Source organism: Labeo rohita, chromosome 8, assembly GCF_022985175.1.
Source record: "Labeo rohita strain BAU-BD-2019 chromosome 8, IGBB_LRoh.1.0, whole genome shotgun sequence".
Lineage (NCBI taxonomy): Eukaryota > Metazoa > Chordata > Actinopteri > Cypriniformes > Cyprinidae > Labeo > Labeo rohita.
Genome location: NC_066876.1, coordinates 25,632,022 through 25,651,607, shown reverse-complemented (window position 1 = coordinate 25,651,607; position 19,586 = coordinate 25,632,022). Strand labels below are relative to the sequence as shown.

Below are 19,586 nucleotides of genomic sequence, written 5' to 3'. Positions count from 1 at the left end.
CTTTATTTTGAGGTCAAAAACAAGTTTGTCTACAAGTTCCTTGAATACAATAATGTATTAATAACTATCAAATATATGATGTAAATACCATAAAAAAAACTAGATGCTGAATAAATATTATAAAAACTTGAATGTAAGTATTGGTCCTCTGAAATTGTGTCATTGGTGTTACCGTAACAAAAATGTTTATTTTGAAAAATCACACTGATGGCATCACTTGACTTCCTTCTTTCTATTTCCTGAAGATCCATGAAGAAAGGCTCATGATAAGTCCACTGTCTCTTTTCAGATATCAGATATTTTCTCATTTATCTCATGATTTCACATGAAGCTTTTAGTTGAAGTCACTGGCATGACCTGCTTTATTGTTAGGGAACTGTAAAAAAACTAGAATACAAATGGATTAAACTACTTAATGTAGTGAGTACAGCATGACTGACAACATGTGGTTTGATACCTTGCAGCAGCCATTCTGTAAAATGCATTTTTCGTGAAAATTGTCACTGGTGTTACCATCACTGGTGTTACCTTCCTTATGGTTAAATAAATGCACAAAAAAGATTTTTTAAAAATCATTAATCTGACATTTATGTGTATTCATAAGGTCAAAAGGACATCTAATAATGTGGTCTAAGTTTAAATGTTAGAAAAATAAATACATTTTAAGACATCTTCCCATACCAAAAGTGGACATTTCTATAGAATCACCTTATCAGTATTGCTTTGTCCTGTCATGTTACACTTCTAAGATTATATTTTGTGCTTAATTTTAAAAAAATGTCCACTTACACTGCAGCACCGGACATTGAAGTGGCCACCTAGGCTCACTGTGGAAGAGATCATTATGAAAATGAAAATGAATTACAAAATAAAGCTAGATCAATATTAAAGTGCAGGATGTTGTGTTCAGTAGTTGGTTTGCTGATTAGCCGTCGTAAAATGGAAGAGCAGACTTCTGATTTGATTAATCAGATGAGCAGACATGATAACAGCTCTACCAAAGGCTCTACAAGCCGAAACACACGCTGCTCTGACATTTCCCCCTTGATTCCTTAACATCCAGGGAACCAGCAGCAGCCACAGCTGGGTCTCATTATAGCTTAGAGACGAATGCCCTTTTGAGAAGAGGCCAGTTTCATTTTACAGGGGCATGAAAACAGTAACCACCTCGTTCGAGCCATCAAGCTCAGCCGGGTCGTGATTCAGGTAATGTGCTGTCTTTGGAGTTTACCAGAATTAATCTCTACTCTAAAGACTACCACATGCAACTCAATGGAGTGGAATCGCTGCCATAATCTTGTAAAGGGAAAGCCTGAGTTGATGGCTTTAGACTGATAGGAATCAACAAATCAACATCATACCTTTGCAAGATCCCATTTTCTTGTGGTATCACTCCATTGATGGCCGCCTACAAAGAGAACACAAATATATACTTTAATGAGAACTCAAAAACATTGACGAGTACAAGAAATAACTGTTGGGTTCAGATAAAATCAAAAGTGACATAACATGAAATTTCTTAGCCACTATCATTTTTTAAATGCATGTGAATGTATAAAAAGGAAGCATATATTTTAGGTGTAATCAGTCATCAATTCTTTATTTGAATAGGTGTACGTCCCTAGACTCCCTACTATATAGTATGCAAAAGAACACTGTTTATCAATGGCAAGTAGAAAGGTGATACAGAACATACTCAACAGTAAGCAAATTTGGAGCATGTTAATCACCCTGCTGTTTGCAGTTTATGTAAATAGGCATGCAATGTGACAAAAATCATTTTAAAAGCACAGATGTAGTCTTTAAATGAATATGAAGTTAAAAAAAACCTCTTGATTAATGAGATCATAAATTCTTGTTTCATAAATTAATTTATTTTACACTGCCAAAAAAAGGTTTATATTCATTAAAAGAATTTGGGAGGAGGATTATACAAAAAATATTAAGCAGCACAACTGTTCTTAACATTGATAATATTTAAAAAAATATATATTTATTGAGCACCAAATCAGCATATTAGAATGATTTAGCTTTGCGTCACAGAAATAAATTAAATATGAAAATATATTAAAATAGAAAACAATTATATTACATTGTAATATTCATTTACAATTTGGAGGGGAGAGAGATTACGCAAAAATATTAAGTAGCACAATGGTTTTTAACATTGATAATATCAAAAAATATATTTATTGAGCACCAAATCATTAGAATGATTTCTGAAGGATAATGTGACACTGAAGACCAGTGTAATGGTTGCTGAAAATGTAGCTTTGCGTCATATGAATAAATTAAATATTAAAACATAGTAAAATAGAAAACAATTATATTACATTGTAATAACATTTCACAAAATTGATGTTTTTACTGTAATTGCTTTTGAACTGTAGTATACAATAAATATACAAAAAAATCAATTAATGTAAGATATGGCATAGCGTATCATATCACACTGCAGGACATAACTGCTGTCAATACTAGAATTTCACATTAACTACCCAAATAAAAAATGCTCTAAACATACTGATCCTTTTTTAAGATGATAATGTAAATAACAGAAATACACAGCAAGCCATTAACCCCAAACATAAAGCGCACAAGCTGTATCCAGCAATGTGAGCCACATATTTCCCCCTCTCTTTCTCTCATCAGGCTGAAGTGGAATGCACAGAGATGGGCCTGATGTGTTTGTGTCTGTGCATGTGTGAGCAAGTGGGTTCTGGAGCCAGACTGTGATAAGGAGACTTACTCTCGGTGGATACAGATCTGAATGGAATGGCTTCTGATTGAGCCAAATAACAAAGTGTATACAGAGACGTACATCGCAACGCTTGCTATGCTCCCAAATTTTTTCCATGCCGGTAGAGGCCACAGAAATGATGTTTTGTCTGCTGTAGAGACAGAGCATCAGATATTGTTAACCCTTTAATGCTTGCAAATATGCGAAAGAAGTGCATTATGCATTTAACAGCTGCCATTTGACTTCTCGTGAAAGATTTGCTCAGGTGCAGCGCGGTGTTTATGTGATGAAGTGTTTGTGGCACACATCCTGGCTTCAGCGTGGGGTGTTCAAACACTCGCTGACTGTCCCGTCTCTAGTTTTTTTTTTTTTTTTTTTTTTTTTGACTTTACCAACCTCACAACCCTAAGTGGGAACAGCAAGTCATCACATTCACAGGTGCACTTAACCACGCCGTGGCTAGGGCCTGCTTTCTTTGAATGGCTGCCAGAATATAACCAGCTTCCTGCTAAATATAGTTAAGCAGCCTGCTTTTAAGATAAAAAGCAACTTTGTGGAGGAAAATCTGTCTGCAAAACCACACATTTTGTTTGAAAACTGCCGCTTTAGATCTGTCCTGACACTGCATTCTTTATAGCTTCATTACCGTCTGTAAACACAAGCCTGGGTCATATGCAGTCCCTCATGCAAATTAGCACTACGGAAACTGCCAAAGGACACGCCCCCATTACATTCACCCAAACAAAACAAGCTCTGCCTGTCCGCCTTTGTCTGTGGTGTGACACCTGTCACAGCTGCAAATTTTTCAGGCTGTAGAGGTGAAATGTTTGTACGGCGGCCAATGAAAGGTGATATAGCAGCCTATAAATCACCAGGATCCTTGTAATAAGACTTCAATTACAATATCCACATTCAAAGGGTGGGACGGGCTCCCGCAACAAGGCATGTTTAGGGCCGTTTTGATCTGTCTAAATGACCTGTTTGCAATAGATAAGATGAAAAGCCATAAAAAGGTGTGGGTATCTGCAAACTAGACTCCAGTAGACATTGCTGTCTGTTCAAATAACATTATCGATTGAAACAGACACTTAGACACATAAGCGCTGCACAGTAGGAGCAACAAAGGAGCTACTATTTGTTCACTAGGAGTGAAACAGTTCCTGCTTGGAAAAAAAAAAAAAGGTACAGATCTTGAATTATGATTGGGCATGCATTTCGCTACCGTAGTTTACTGCCTCTAATGATGCTTTAAAATGAAATGTGTAGGAACTGTAATGTTATTCTGTGTATCACAGAATTGGCATATAAACAGAGAGAGAGGAAAAAGAAATTAAAACTGAAATAACAAATAGAGGTGCTCCGATCAGGGTTTTTTGAGGCCGATCACAGGAAGCTATATCTGCCGGTCCGATCACCAATACCGATCTTTTTAAAGCCTTCTATTAATCATGTAGAATTATTTATAGAGATACTCCAATCAGGATTTTTAGACACTTATTCAGGGTCTGATTTTTTTATTTGAGGGGTGGAGGGGAGCATTATTTAGACTTTTGATTTTTTAAATATATATTTCTCTCTACTAAATGTTTGATCATGCAGTGTTCAAATGTTCATGCATTTTTGTTTTTAGAATTGTGCAATTATTGCACAATAGCTTACGCACAGCACAAGCCTGATTTCCACAAACACATTTACCCATTATTTTGATTTCAAATCCTAACACTGTTATTGAAAATACTTTTTCAGCATTGTGATTCTTTTTTTACACAGTACAGTAATCTCTCATAGATGTGTTTAAACAATAAATATAAGCAACACATTATTCAATGCATTTTACTTTTGTGTTTTCTTCTAGATTAATGTATAAAGTTGCTCAAGCAAGTGGCAAAACATTTAAACTACTTTTCTTATGTTAACACAAACATTCTAAATTAAAAACTTACCAATGACAGAAACAGTCAGTTCTACTGCCTTTTTTTTTTAATCTTTATTACAAGCAATCCTGTTGTTAATAAACAACTTAGTTTTTCTACATCCACGATCTATTATTGCCTTACCTAAAAGTGCTCTTTTCCTTTAAACCTAGCCAAAAACCCATATGTGTTGACTGTGAAACACAGTAGATTTTAATTATATGCATTTATGGTCCATTTATTTTCGTGTCAATCCTTGTTCATATTCCACAAACAATGCGCTGTCACTTTAATTCTGCACGTGCAGCACAGACTCCGTGCGGAAACGATCTCTACACTGCTGCAGATACACCGCTCCTGGAACACACTGCCAGACTGCAACTGTGTGCAGCTTGAACGCTTTAATCCGTTAGCATGAGCGCGGAAAAAGCATACGCAAACGGAGGTATGTGAACGTGGCGTTATGTGTGTACGCTCCGATCAATCGGAGCACCCCTAGTAACAAATGAAACAAATTTGAGTATTCTTGATGGAAGAGGACTGAATCCGACTGAATTAAAGATGCTCATGTTGTGATAACTGTGAGATAATAGTTTATCATGCAATAACAAAACTTACTCATATTCTGCAAATGTTAAATTACTAGTGATTTACATCACCAAACCTGAACAAAATTCTAAAAGAGGGCAAATAATTCTTAGATACTATTGCTTTCTCTATAGATCAGTTGAGGAGCTAATATTAAATAGACTGTCTGTATGTTTGAATGCAATAATCTTTTACAATCTGTCACAGAATTTTACAGTGCAGTGCATTTTGATGTATTACGTGGCTTAAAGCTCATAAAAGCTTTTAAAGGCATAGTGAATGTCAGCATCGACTTGAAATGTCCTAATTCATGCCCCCTAATAGTGCCATACCAAGTATTTAGCATTTGATAATTAAAGTTCCATAATTACTGCAAGTTTTGAAGCCAAAATTTGTAATTTAGCCTAAATGATTCATGCAGAACCATGGACATGTTGCATGCAGGTGGTTTGGGGGAATTTGCCAACACAAACTAATTTTAAAATATATATTTTTTTAACCGTACACATTTAGCATTTATTAGGATGAATGACACATCCTAAGGAAGATGTGTGGCAAAATGCGCTTCCAAACGGAGAGATAAGGCCCAATTTAGCCTTGCAGTGTTTAGTGCAGTTTCAATTAGTTTCTAAAAGCTACAGAATACACGAATCGATGCAGCGCTTACAATATTATGAAAGGAGTAGTTCACTTCCAGAACAAAAATCCACAGATAATGTACTCACCCCGTTGTCATCCAAGATGTTTATGTCTTTCTTTCTTCAGTCGTAAAGAAATAATGTTTTTTGAGGAAAACATTTCAGGAATTATCTCCATATTGTGGACTTCAATGGTGCCTGTGAGTCTGAACTTCCAAAATGCAGTTTCAACACAGCTTTAAAAGGCTCTAAATGATTCCAGCTGAGGAATAAGGGTCTTATCTAGCAAAACAATCGGTCATTTTCTAAAAAAATAAAATAAAATATACTTTTTAACCTTGAATGCTCCTCGTGTCCAGCTCCGCGTGTACTCTGTGCATTCCTGTTCAATACAGTTAGAGTATGTCGAAAAACTCCCATCTCATTTTCTCCCCAAACTTCAAAACTGTCCTATATCACTGCAGAAGTACCAACCCAGTGTTTACAAAGCAAACGTGCAAATAAGGTAAAAAAATACGGTGGGAGTTTTTCAACCTACCCTAAGTGTCTTGAGCAGGACTGCACAGAGTACGCACGTGCATGGCAGAGCTAGAAAAAAACATAATTTCTTTACGACTGAAGAAAGAAAGACATGAACATCTTGGATGACAACGGAGTGAGTACAATGTAAATTTTTGTTCTGGAAGTGAACTTCTCCTTTAACATTCAGCTTCAGCAAAGACTTAATAATATGTTTTCACTTCGGTTCATGATTCAAAAGTATATAATTGGCTCTGATGACATAACAGTATTTCAGCGAAAAGCTTAAGTTTCATTATAAATAATAATAGTTATTTTTATTGGGGGTTGGGTTTTTCCTATAAAGCACAAAAGGTATTATTAAAAAGTTAATCCTACTGTTTTCCATACAAGAAAATGCAGGGCGATCCCTGGCTGTCAAGTACAGCTGCGATTTTGCTTGGTTTATTATAAAGATTTATATTATATTACATTAGTTTTAAATAAACCTGTCCTAGAACGGTTACTAATGAGCCATAAAAAACTAATTATAAGCAAATTGTTCACAGTGCCAAAATACAAATAAAACTAAAGCCTTGAATTGCATACACATCAGACCAGGATTTGTTGATGACTAACTTCTGCTGTGAGTCAGTGTAACTGGTATATGGAAATGCAGCTACTACAGAACTATGCCAGAACACCCTGTGAACAATGGTACCATTAAACAGCGTTTGCACTAAACATAGTGGCTTTGTCTCCGATGCATCACCACAGTCCACAAACAAACAATATGCGGGACACATGTGCACTTGTTAAAATCATTTGTGGTTTGAAACAAATCTAGCTGTGTGTCAGTCTTACAGATTTAACAAACAAACTGCATCTTACCACCAAGTCCCAGTTGTTAAGTTCTAGAAGTGTGATCGCCTCAGCAATGTTGTCGATTCCGGTACATGCCTGAAATAAAAATATCAAACTGATTTTGATATTTGCATATTTTAAAAAAAAGACCAAAAAGTCCCTTTTTTATATTGAAAGAATGAAATTTCTTAGAATGACTGAATTTTTATTTTGTTGCAGGCTACATAAACGCTGAATATTTTATAAATATTTACACGTGTATATATATAAAATATAGATTTATATTTTACATATAACGTCATACTAAATCTTTCTTCAATATAACATAGGAAAAGATATTAAATTCCATAAGAGATGTTTATTGTAAACCTTTAAGTTTGTAGTCACAATAAAATAAGTCTAAGCAAGCTTGGAGGATGCCACCTCAAAATATTTGTAATTGCTACATATTTCAGAGCTCTTTCGGTTTCTATGAAAGTTTTCAAATCAAAACACAAATGTTTAATAAAAATCTCAAGGCAAACAAACTGAAAAACATGAACGTGACAGGTGATGGCAGTGCAGAAACAGAGAAAGCCGTACAGAGTCATCTGACAGCTTTTGGCTATTACAGGGTCATAAAAAAAAGACAGATCAGGCTTCAGATGACAGTTCAGTAATGTTTTCTAGTCCCACATGAGAAGACGACAACAAAATTATGTATTTTACGCTGTCTGTTGTTCTTTTGTCTGGTCATGTGCTTGCCAGGTTTCATTTTTGCTGAATAATTCAAACAAAGCCACTGACAGCTGATCATCCCGAGAGATGTCAACAAAAAGAAGTGACTTCAATAGCCGTTACCCGGCTAGCACTGAGTAGCCACATGAACGGGCCTGATGTACACATCCAGATCTTATAAAATTACGGATCATCAGTATTTTTGGGAGAAAACCCACCTGAAAGTCGGCCAGGATCATTTCTCTGTCCATGTTGCTGTCGGAGGCCATTGCAGTGAGAGGCTAACGACTCATGTAAAAACCCCAAAAATATCAACCACCGGTTTCAAAAGAGCAGCTCAGGACACGGTTTACCAGTGTGCGGCAAGTAACTGAGTCTAAATGCTGCTCTTCGAGGCCGTGTTGTCAGTGTTTGGTGGCTTTCAGTTTTTCTGTTATCGTCACTTTGCTGTTCTGGATCGGCGTTCAAAGCAACGGAACATCTTACGGCTGCCGTAAAGAGGTGCTGTGAACTGTCGCGCGAACTCACACGGTTGGAACGAGCTGTGTATTTTTAAAGCAGCAGCAGGGCCGCGCTTGAATTTGAACAGACTGTCAAACAAGCGACTACTTTGCCTACCTTATCACATTTTGCAACAAAAAAGCTTGCAAAAATTATTTCGTTAAACATGTTTGTGAGCAGTTTAGGCTGTTCTAAAACAATAACTGTTTTGTCTGTAGCAATTTTTCACAGTTCAGTACTCAAATACAACCCCACTAAAATTAGTTTTTATTTTGTAAACAGTATATATACCTCTGCCAACCACGATGAACAACCAAACATTAGTAAGCTCTGAGAAAAAAAATCTAAAAACAAGTTTTAGTAGGGGTGTTCATCTTACTAATGAGTGCTCTGACTAAACTCACATGTTTTCTTTATGTTGTCTATGCTGAAAAAAAACTTAAACTAGTTTAATTTGGTTTGCTAATCTTAGCAAGTACATGCAAGCCCTACCAGACTGGTTTTAGATGGGTTTAGAGCAATTTTAAATGTGTCAGGATGAAAAAATAGCTTGTCAGCAGCAGAGCACCATCTTAACCAGCTAAACCATCCTAAACCAGCAAACTAGAAACTTTTATCGCATTTACACTTGCTTAAACTTTAACCTACAAATGTAAAGCTTGTCTCAATAATAATAATAAAGCAAAAACAAATCAGCAAAGCGGTCTACGCTGGTCTTTGCATGTATGCCAGCTCTAGACTAGTTTTAAATGGGTTTAGAGCGATTTTCAGTGTGTCAGGATGAGAAATTAGCTTGTCAAACAGCAGAGCACTATTTTGGAAAGCTAAAACCAGGTAAAACCATCCTAAACTAGCAAACTAGAAACGTTCTTTGCAGTTAAACTTCAACCTACAAATGTAAAGCTTGTCTCAATAATAATAATAAAGCAAAAACAAATCAGCAAATCAGTCTACTCTGGTATTTGCAAGTATGCCAGCCATACAATGCTGGATTTAGAGTGGTTTAGAGCAGGGCCAGGCTGAGAGGCCTTGATCTTGGCTAGGCAAGGAGACCAGCTAGACCATCATAAACCAGCAAACTTGAAACTTTTATTGCAGTTAAACTTGCTTAAACTTTAACCTACAAATGTAAAGCATGTCTCAAAAATAATAATAAGACACAAACAAATCAAAAAAACAGTCTACGCTGGTCTTTGCAGCTATGCCAGCCATACAACGCTGGTTTTAGAGTGGTTTAGAGCAGGTTCAGGCTGGGGAGGCCTTGATCTTGGCCAAGCCAGGAGACCAACTAGACCATCCTAAACCAACAAACCGAGAGATATACATTGCAATTAAACTTACTTTTTAAGTTTTCATAAACCTTGCTTTGCGTGCCTGTCCCGAAAATTAACGATAATTAAAAATACATAAACCAGCCTAAGCTGGTTGGCTGGTCTCACAGCCTTGCCCACTGAAAAGCATCCAAAATACTCTAAAACACAACAAATTAGTGTAGGCTCGTTCAGGTTTTATGAGCAGGGATGTAGTTGTATGTCTACTAAGTGCGTAGTAATGTTAATGTAAACATATTAGGCTAGCTATTCCAATGAATAAACAAAATGCGATGGTGAAATACTGATAAACTGTCCATTTTCAGACAGATTGTATCTTTGGTGCGCTGGAGGGTTTCCTCACAAGACTAAATATAAACCTTCCTCTGTTTTACAGCCTTTCATCATATCAGTAATTTAAATAAATTTCACATCAAACGCACTTTTATGGAGAGGGGAATTTTATAATAGTGACACCAACACTTCAAAGCCTTTCCAACTCAAGGATGAAAGTTTAACAGGGCAGAACCTGTGAGAAGAAAGCAAAAAAGTGCATCTCTGACAGCCTCTCCCTGAAGCATTACCGTTGAGTCCCGCCTCACTCCGCGTCTGTTAGTAAAAGTGGGCGGAAGTGTCGGCCCTTTATTTCAAAAAACGGAGTGATGTCAAACAACAGCGGCAGACTCTCTGACAAAGTCAGCTGTCTTCCAACCAGCTCATTCAGCGCTCATAAAGCGGTCGAACAGGATAACTCGATGCCCGCGACGTAGCCTAACCATTCTGCAGGTAGTGGATACAAATGTTTCATTTTAAATGATCCATTATGACGTCGTCCATCATCCGCTGGATCGTCACAGCTACTCCGTGCGCGAGGAATCACTACGACTGAACGTTCGTAAATATTAACGCCTGCTTTATGCCACGCTTGAGCGCAGACCAACAAAACTAATAACGCGTATTTCTACGCGTGTCAGTTTGAAACCCCGGACTAGTGTCAGTTAACAAATTTTGATATTCCTCACGCCAGCGTTTGATGTGCACATCAAAGAATACTCGCTTTTGACGTTTCATATTCAAAATGGGCGGGAAGCGTGCATAAAACTCAGAAGGCATCCTTGCAAAGCCGCTGGATGCATATTAGAAATTTCCTCGCGGAATAACAGTCTTCTCCCTCTATTTATCTGTTTCAGAGGTCGTTCGGAGGCTTGAAATGACAACATCTGCGAATGCCATGAACGCATCGCAGCTCTCCAGCCCATTGCACCTGCATGTAGTTAATATCAGAGGACTCATGAAAGGAAAGTTTGGCTGTCGGATACAAGCATTTTTCATGTGACTACTACAGATCTGTTTGAATGTGAGATCATATCTGGACCGAGACCACAGGAGAGCTGCATGTCATTCATGGACACGGGGAGGAACTTCGCGCATTGAACACATAAAAGAGGATGTTTCTTTTCATTATCTCCCTTTTCCCCTGCATAATTCTTGCTTGTGCATAGATTCGATAAGAGATGGCATGGCATCCCTGTTTTCTCCGCTGGTTCCGATGGCTTCGGTAGGACGATATTAATGTGGGTGGACCTTGGCGCATCTCCAACGGATATTTTTTTAGGGGGGCTGGAGGATCGGACTATTTACTACTGCTTTGTAGTACTTTTTACATCTAAACCAGCGGACATTTTTTCAAAACGCGAGCATCAGAGATATTCTAACCTCCTTTGTCAGGATACAATGGCCGAGGACACAGCTATAGATAGGCTGAGCACTGCAGCTGCGATTGGAGATCTCAACGAAATTGAGCAGACACTGCAAAGCAACGTGAACGTTAATGAGAAGAACAAGTACGGCAGGACACCATTGCAGGTTAGACTCACATCTCCACGAACGAGTTTCATATCTAAACGCGATGTTTATAATGCATAGTGCATCAGCCTCAGGAAAACATTTTGTCCTTTCCCTTCTTGCAGTCACTAGCAGTGGCCTGGTTAATTTACTTCTAACTAAACCTGTGGTTTTTTATAACGTTTACCTGCGAACTAGCATGTACGCACCTGTTACAAATGATCTATATTTTATTATGTCAACAGATTAGCGTCTCTCGTGTTCTGATACATAAAGAATTTATTGTGGAAACTGAAAAGTGTTTTATTACACCACAGTCAGCTCACGAGCTAAATGAAATCTGACATTACAGTTTCTGGCAGCCTTTTACACCTAAATTAGGACAATTCAGACCTCATTGTATTTGTTTGTTATATTTTTTATACAACGTACGTGCAACAACAAAGTTAACATGTATTTGTGATGATCAAGGACTTTCTATAAAGGCCCGAGGTGATTATAGATGCATATGTTTATTATTTCCTTTTATGGGGTAGAGTACAATTCTAGAATTAAATAAAATAAATACATTAAAATCGTACAAGCCTCGAGAGGCTGATTTTTGTTGCGTTTTAAGTTATTTCAGTTAAACATAAAATATTCTGCTGATCAGAAGGCCGTCTGGATTTGCACCAAAAACAATATAGCTATTTAATTTCGGTCGGTAAGAAATATACTAAAATTACTCATGAACCCTTTGTCATATTCACACAAACTATTCTCAGCTTCAGAATGAGTATAAACAATGGGTAATCCCCATCTCGACGTTAGCAGCCGTAGCATATTCCAATTTCTGCCTATGCATATGTGGCGTACATATAGGTACATCAAATATTCGTTCATTTTTGTTTTAACAACATTACGATTTTAGGTTAGAAAATACATGAGTGAATAAGGAAAATTGTATATTTTAGTTGCTGTGACTGGTCACTGATTTTGTCACCTTTTACCTTCACTAGGTCATTTAAACCGTTCTGCGATGTGACAAATGAATTCATACAAAAATATAAATATTTCATGTGGTCTCTTAATTAATATGAGCTCAAAAAATGCATGCATAATGCTTATCCAAGAATGAGCTGTGTAAATGTAAATGCGTGTGATGTACTGGTTAACCTCGTGAAATTTCCACAAACATAATTCATAGTATGGTGATTTTTTTTCCTGGTTATGTCGATTAAGCCTATGCCATAATTTCATAACTTAATACCTATCATCAGAGCTCAGAGAGTCATAATTTAGCAGGTCGTTATATGCCTAAAACGGATAGATTTCACCACAAACACGTTTTTTCATATAGGTTTTTAAGTCAATTCCTATAGTAATTCCTTTCTTCGATTTCTTACTATTTACATGATAGTTACATAATAATTAAGTATCTTCTAAAATAATAATAATAACAGGTACACTCTAAGATGCACATGCTTTCTGTTTTAATTTATATTTAACCTATATCTTGAAAAAGAAATAATAGGCTAATAATGCACTCGTGAGGCTACACTTTGACTAAAAGTGATTCATGTAATGAATGAATTAAACTATATTTTTAAGCACCTTAACACGTTTTCTTTGGGCTGTACATCTCAGGTGATGAAACTTGGCTGCCCGCGCATAGCGGAGATGTTGCTTCAAGCGGGCGCCGACCCAAACGAGCGCGACCCCATCCTACAACTGACCGTCAGTCACGATGCCGCCCGAGACGGATATCTGGACACTCTACAGGTGCTCGCACAGAATGGTGCTGATGTCAATCTCCCCGACAACGACGGCAACCTGCCTTTGCATCTGGCGGCGCGGGAGGGACACCTGGACGTCGTGCAGTTTCTCGTGTCTAACTGCAACACGCCCCCTTTTCTGCAGAACGCGAACGGCTACACACCTCGTGACCTGGCGCTCATGCACAGAAAACACAAAACTGTGGAGTGGTTAGACAACATTGCGCCTTTGTAGTCCAGCTAGAGATTATGACTACGGGCCTGTGTGTTTTGTTGTGTAACAGAGGTAGCATACAAATGCTGAATGAGCGGTTTAATGCATTGCAGACATATTCAGCCAACTACCTCTCATTGCATTGTAAAATATTGGGCTCAGGGGCTTGTCTTCGTGGGAAGAACAATTAACTTTTCAGATGACGTTGCATGTTGTTCACATTGCCCCCAATTTATCTGGCTAAATGGATTTTATTTTTTTCTGTGAGATTTTTCAGGTCATCTAAGTCTCAGTTTTAGATTTGTGTGGATAACTTCTTTCACTAACTTTCAGGAAGGTCACGCCTGTCCTTTATGTCCTGTTTTGTAACAAGAAGAAAAGATAACCTAAATTAATCGATGCTCAATGAAACCACAGATCTCATTTGTATTGAAAAGTAATTGCACTATGATGGTCAAAATCGACTTAACCCCTGACTGCTCTGTTTTTGTTGTGTTTAGTTTTATGACATTGAATTTGCACTTTTGCTTGTACTTAATGACTTTTAACTATTGATTTACTGTGAATGATTGTCTTTTGTCGCATTGAAAATATTAAAACCTTGCAAAAAATAACCAAAGACAGCTGTTGAAACGGTTTCGGTATGTTTTCGTGACGTTGTGTGTTTAACTCTGGCCTCGTGTCACTGAAATACGGGTAGGCCTAGAAAACATTTCTGAGACTGTATTAAAACATGAAATATAATTGGTTGAACCTTGATAAGTGTTGTTTGATGTTGTCGAATGTTTAAAAGAGAAAAATAAAACGCTGTGACGTTCGCGGTGGCGGTTGTATATTTTTAGTGTACAGAGCAAGTTGTCTGCCGTGCCCTCTGTAAACATACTGAAGAGCCTTACAGCTGACAATAATCACTTTTAGCTTTCACTGTAGCAAAAAAAGCGAAAGTAAATTAATAGAAGCTAATTTTAATTCCTAAAATCCATTTGACGAGAATTACCTACATTTCTCTCACCCTTACAATATTGCAGGAGTCAATGACGTTACGCTTATTGTTTTTCAGTCCGGATTATCCAAGACGAGTTTTCCATTTCTAAAATAAAAGTCATTTTAATATTTATTGCATAGGGTTTAAAATACATCTAAAAATACAACTAGCGGTGGAATTGATCAGAGACTGTAAAAATGTCATAATCAGTTACATCTGTATCTTTCAAATGAAAATTCTGATATAAAAATATCAGTAGGAACTAATGCTGTGGCATAAGTAACAAACAAGAAAAAGTTTTTTCAGATATTTTGGCCTTTTCATGACAATGCAGGTCTTATTAAGGTCAAACGAAGTATGGGCCTAATCCTAAATTCTCTAAATTCTCTAGACTCAAAAACATGTTTAATTAAAAATAATGCTTTACATTGGTACTGTATTTTGGTACTTCTATACATTGCATAGTCACTAAATGCATTTTTATACAAAGGTATACGTGTTTTTTTTCTTTAGATGCATGAAACAATGAATTCAGAGATACTTCAGACAGATAGATATTATTAAAATATCCTTTTCATAATCTCGAACACCCTTATTTGTTACTAACCCATATCGAAACAGCAACAGAAACGCATGCACAATGAAATCTAAATATGCGTCATGGACACATTATTTCTGAGCTTTCTCTCGCAGTAATCTAAAACAAATATTTTGACGTGTGGTTGTGGCTTCATTCATTTCAAAACCAGATCACAAACAGGAGTGAGTCGACACGTTTCAGCCATGAATTCGAATGTTAAAAAAAGTGCTATATTTTCTTGGAGAAGCAGTGCGCTTTTATTTTAGAATTCGTGCGTCGTGGACGCATGGATTGTTGCTATTACGTTTGCAGAATATAAAAGGATAGACGATGAATGATAAAATGGTGACTGTCTGAGAGTTTTCATGGTCGAGCAGCATCAGAAATCCGTTAGATCGGTGGGAGGAAACGCAGTCCGGCGCGCAGTGCCAAGATTTTCAAATTTAGGCGCTTTCGGTGTAAAAACGCACACGAATGTCTCCAAACGTACCCTGCGAGAGAAGACGACATTATAGCGTGTCTGGCGTTTCAAAACGAACTTTTCTCGTTTATGGAGATGACATGCAGTGATCTTCTTCCTGGTTGCGCGGCTGCGTAAAACCGTCTAGAAACGCACGATGTTTGATCAAGCTTTATTCTCCAAATCTAATGAATTACATTTATGAGAATTATTCTGCTCCCGACATGGGTTTATACCGACTGTCAACGAGAAAAAGGTAAATAAAACAATATTTAAATGAGCAAACACTCTAGTCATGTTTGGGCATGTCTGTGGTCGTTTTATCATTTATGTATAGTTTACAATTAAAAAGAAGGCTTTTTATGTTTATTTCGAGAGCTGTGTGTGGGTTAGTTAAAACTGTAACTTATAAATAATATATAATATGTCGAATGTATAGCATTATAATGTGAAATCGAAAGTCAGAAATGACACAATGCAAAAATGAAGATTTTACTAAAAACTGTAATAGCTGTCAGTACTGAAATATATCAAAGCAAAGATGATGACTCTTGCATTCTCAATCATGTGGAGTTAGACTATATTGTATAAGCGTATGTTCTCTATATATGCATATATTTTCATACATCCAAATGGTAAACCAAAAATGTCATTAATTTATACCAGCAAAACTCCATCTTATGGGTTAAAGCAGGTAGGGATTGCTCTAACAATTGCAGGTCATCACTTTTTACAGTGTGACTGAAATTGTGATGTTTTGTTCATAGATTGTAGCATATGTGGGTGTAGAGGTCTCACATCTGACCTTTCGAAAGTTTGATCGAGCTGACAGTTAATAGTTTTATGGGAACAGCTGCTTCTTATGTGGGTTTTCAAAATGAACCGAGTGACCACTGCAAAATATAATATTTTTAAACTTGAGAACATTTTAAGAGAGGCCTTTTTATTATTTTAATACTAGTAAAAATGATAGCATAAGGGTTCATTTTAATTGCATGAATGTTGGAGTAAACAGTTATTTTTTGCTCATTCAATAATGCTATTTTAAACACATAATTGGTTGCATAGAAAAACATACACAACAACACAATTTATAATTTATAAAAAATATAGAAACAGTTTTTTATAAAATATTTATTTAATCACCATCATCATTATTATTATTATCATTATCGTTATTATTTTTAATGTAATTTTATTGTTATTTTTTATCACACTGCTACAAGATCAGACTGCTACAAATGGAGACATAAGGAAGCATTATGCGGCAGACCTTTCATCTGCATTTCACAAACTGTTTGCCCGGGCCTGTGTCTCATTTTTTTTTTTTTTTCCCCAGTGTCTGATGTTAAATTGCTCAACTGCAATATTTTGTTTTGTCCCAGAGAGGTTCTTGAGTGTCAAAATCTTTCATCTTTTTCATCAAAACACTTGTTAGTCTTTTTTTTGATCCAGTTTATTTGTGCGCATATCGATTTATGTCATGTTTTACATCAATCTAATATAATTGTTTAAGTGTGTGTATAGGATAATTGCTTTTTAACCCGGGTGCTTTTTAAAAACACTGTTTTTAAATTCAGTATATGCAAAAAATACACTGTAAAAAATGGTAACATGCAATTATTACCTTAAAAAGCAATTTCTACTGATTTAATTTATAAAAAGTGGTTTTGTTGGTATAAATTGATGTTTACAGGTTGGTTCAGTGATGTCAAATAGTATTTTTGTCTTGAACAAAGCCAATTATTTAAAATGTTATCTTTTTTTTTGTGTAGTAATATAAACGGCCAACCTGTGTTGCTTTATGTGTGAAAGTGATTGCAGAATGCTAAATAAAACACCCGTTGCATTACAGCCAATGTGTCATTGTTTTTGTGGCCAATATAACAAGTTTGCTGCTTTGTAATTTATGAGTGTTACAAGAGCTTGTGTGAGCAGCTGCCAGGTGGAGTGCCACTTGAAAACTTTGTTTTTCCCACAGAAGGAGTGATACAATATGTCCAAAAGCCCTGTGGTGGTGAGCCATTGGCCAGTCAACAGGGCCACTTTTATCAGACGTTTTGGGAAGAAGTGCCATTTTGCTTTCCATTTTCATGAGAAGTTCATCTGTGGTTGCAGTGACTGACAGCACAGAACTCAATTCAAGGCAGCTTCCTTCCACTTTCTGCACAGGCATTGGGGGTTGTGATACAAATATACAAAACGAGTTTGCCGATAGGTAGGTAGGTAGATAGATAGATAGAAAGATAGATAGATGTTGAAAATATAACTACAGTATGTACACATATAATCACGTACACACAATGTACACACAAATAACAAAAAGTGAAGCCTCTGAACTGGCTGAAGGATTTGTCAGATTTGCTGAAAATGATCTGATGTGTCCCTGTCATGATAGTAATGGAGCTGCCTGCTTAACCGTGTCGAACAATGCTAATATATGACATGCCAATGGCCTACTTTGCTCCTGTTCACATATAAAGTATTTCATAATGGATCTTTTTTAAAGTGCCGATCAGAAATCGTTACATCTAAACCTTATTTGTTAAAAGTACACCTAAAGAGGTTTACTGGCAGTTTGCAGGGTGTTTATGCAAACTATATTGTTGGACAGCAGATATTAAACAAATATGTATTTGCTTATATAATTTGGTGTGTATGTAAATACATACAGGAGGGGTTTCAGGGACTTTCAGCTCAGGTCAGGTTGCCACGTTTATACACAGTGTAAATTTCAATAATTCAAATGCTTTTTAAAAACATTTGTGTGTAGTTTCAGATAAATTGATATTTATAATCATATTATATTATGTAATATATATGATTTAATATGATGTAATTATATTGAAAAAATATTTTATTTAGCTGTAATTATTTTTATATATTTTTCATGATTGTTTACATGTCACTGAGAAGCCATTAATACAAACAGACATGTGGTGAATGTATTTAGTTTTTAATATTTTAATATTTTCATGTATTAAATGTAACATTTATGTTTTTCAATAAAATATATTCTCCTTAAATCAATGTTAATGCCAAGCAGGATCGCTTTGTGACAAATTACCCCACATGCGGTTGTGCGAGTTAATGCGTTTGATGAACTGAAATCTTTTTTGCATTGTAAACAAGTGTGGGACAACAAGTGTGTGTTCAGTGGGTTTTTTTTTTGCAGCTAAGACTTTAGGGTATGGAAAGCGAAAATAAACCTACACTGAGAAATATGCGCTGGGAAAAAAACGTGACAACTAACCCCATCCACATTCTTCCCTGTATGCATTTGAATGGCGCAGGAACATTTCGTTTAGTTTTGTTTTTTTGTCAAGTGTGTAGCCTATTACTGATGAAAAAATCTCATACAAAATACACTAACAGATGAATGGCACTCTAGTAAAATGTAATGCACAATAAGAAAACAAGCTCTGATTTGTGATTAACAGCACGACCACAATATTAGCTCACCAGTATTAACGTTTGAATAATGGTCATTCCAAATCCCAAAAAAACAAAAAAAGGCAGCTGGAAATTTTAAATCTAAGTGAAAATGGCCGGACATGGCCTACAACAGAAGTGACTCAGCAGTTCATGTTCTTAACAGCAATACGCGCCCTCTAGTGGCGCACAAGCGCTACTGCAGAATAAACAGTAACGGTCCAGTTTTTATGATGAGCAGGTTTTCAACGCCACGCAACGCATTACGTACTGACGTCATTTTACAAAGAATGAGTTAAAAAATAATAATTTGAAAGAGAGGAGGAAACGATTCGGCTTAAAATGACTTAAATAATCATAAATGTACATTGACAACCCTTTGAAAATATCTTCATTTCTGCATTTCTAATTAAAAATAAATTCTACAGTTACAGACAAACAATTATCGTTTGGTGCATTCAATAAAAAATGCAAAAAATACAGTTGTCTGTGTATTGTTATTTTAGTCAGACTAGAATTTGTGACATATTAAAGAAACAGTTCACCC

The 19,586-nt window shown here is 36.3% G+C and overlaps 2 protein-coding genes across 4 annotated transcripts in view; one reads left to right on the top strand and one right to left on the bottom strand.

Annotated features, from left to right (window-relative positions):
- faf1 (Fas (TNFRSF6) associated factor 1) overlaps positions 1–8,469 on the bottom strand; it is a 98,341-nt gene extending 89,872 nt beyond the window's left edge. For both annotated transcript variants that reach the window (XM_051117132.1, XM_051117133.1), the window contains exons 1-3: positions 8,177–8,469; positions 7,269–7,337; positions 1,362–1,408 (exon numbers count right to left, since the gene is read on the bottom strand). In XM_051117132.1, coding sequence (XP_050973089.1) covers positions 1,362–1,408; positions 7,269–7,337; positions 8,177–8,227 — 167 coding nt within the window. In that variant the 5' untranslated portion in view covers positions 8,228–8,469. The remainder of the gene's footprint in view (positions 1–1,361; positions 1,409–7,268; positions 7,338–8,176) is intronic.
- Positions 8,470–10,406: 1,937 nt separating this feature from the next.
- On the top strand, positions 10,407–14,400 carry cdkn2c (cyclin-dependent kinase inhibitor 2C (p18, inhibits CDK4)). Of its 2 annotated transcripts, none has more exons than XM_051116349.1 (3): positions 10,407–10,660; positions 10,960–11,635; positions 13,241–14,400. In XM_051116349.1, exons 2-3 carry the CDS (start codon positions 11,342–11,344, stop codon positions 13,601–13,603), a joined length of 657 nt encoding a protein of 218 aa, XP_050972306.1. In that variant the 5' UTR covers positions 10,407–10,660; positions 10,960–11,341; the 3' UTR covers positions 13,604–14,400. The 2 variants fall into 2 exon arrangements, with proteins under 2 accessions (XP_050972306.1, XP_050972305.1); XM_051116348.1 differs by having other exon boundaries at positions 10,408–10,555.
- The last annotated feature ends 5,186 nt before the right edge of the window (positions 14,401–19,586 follow it).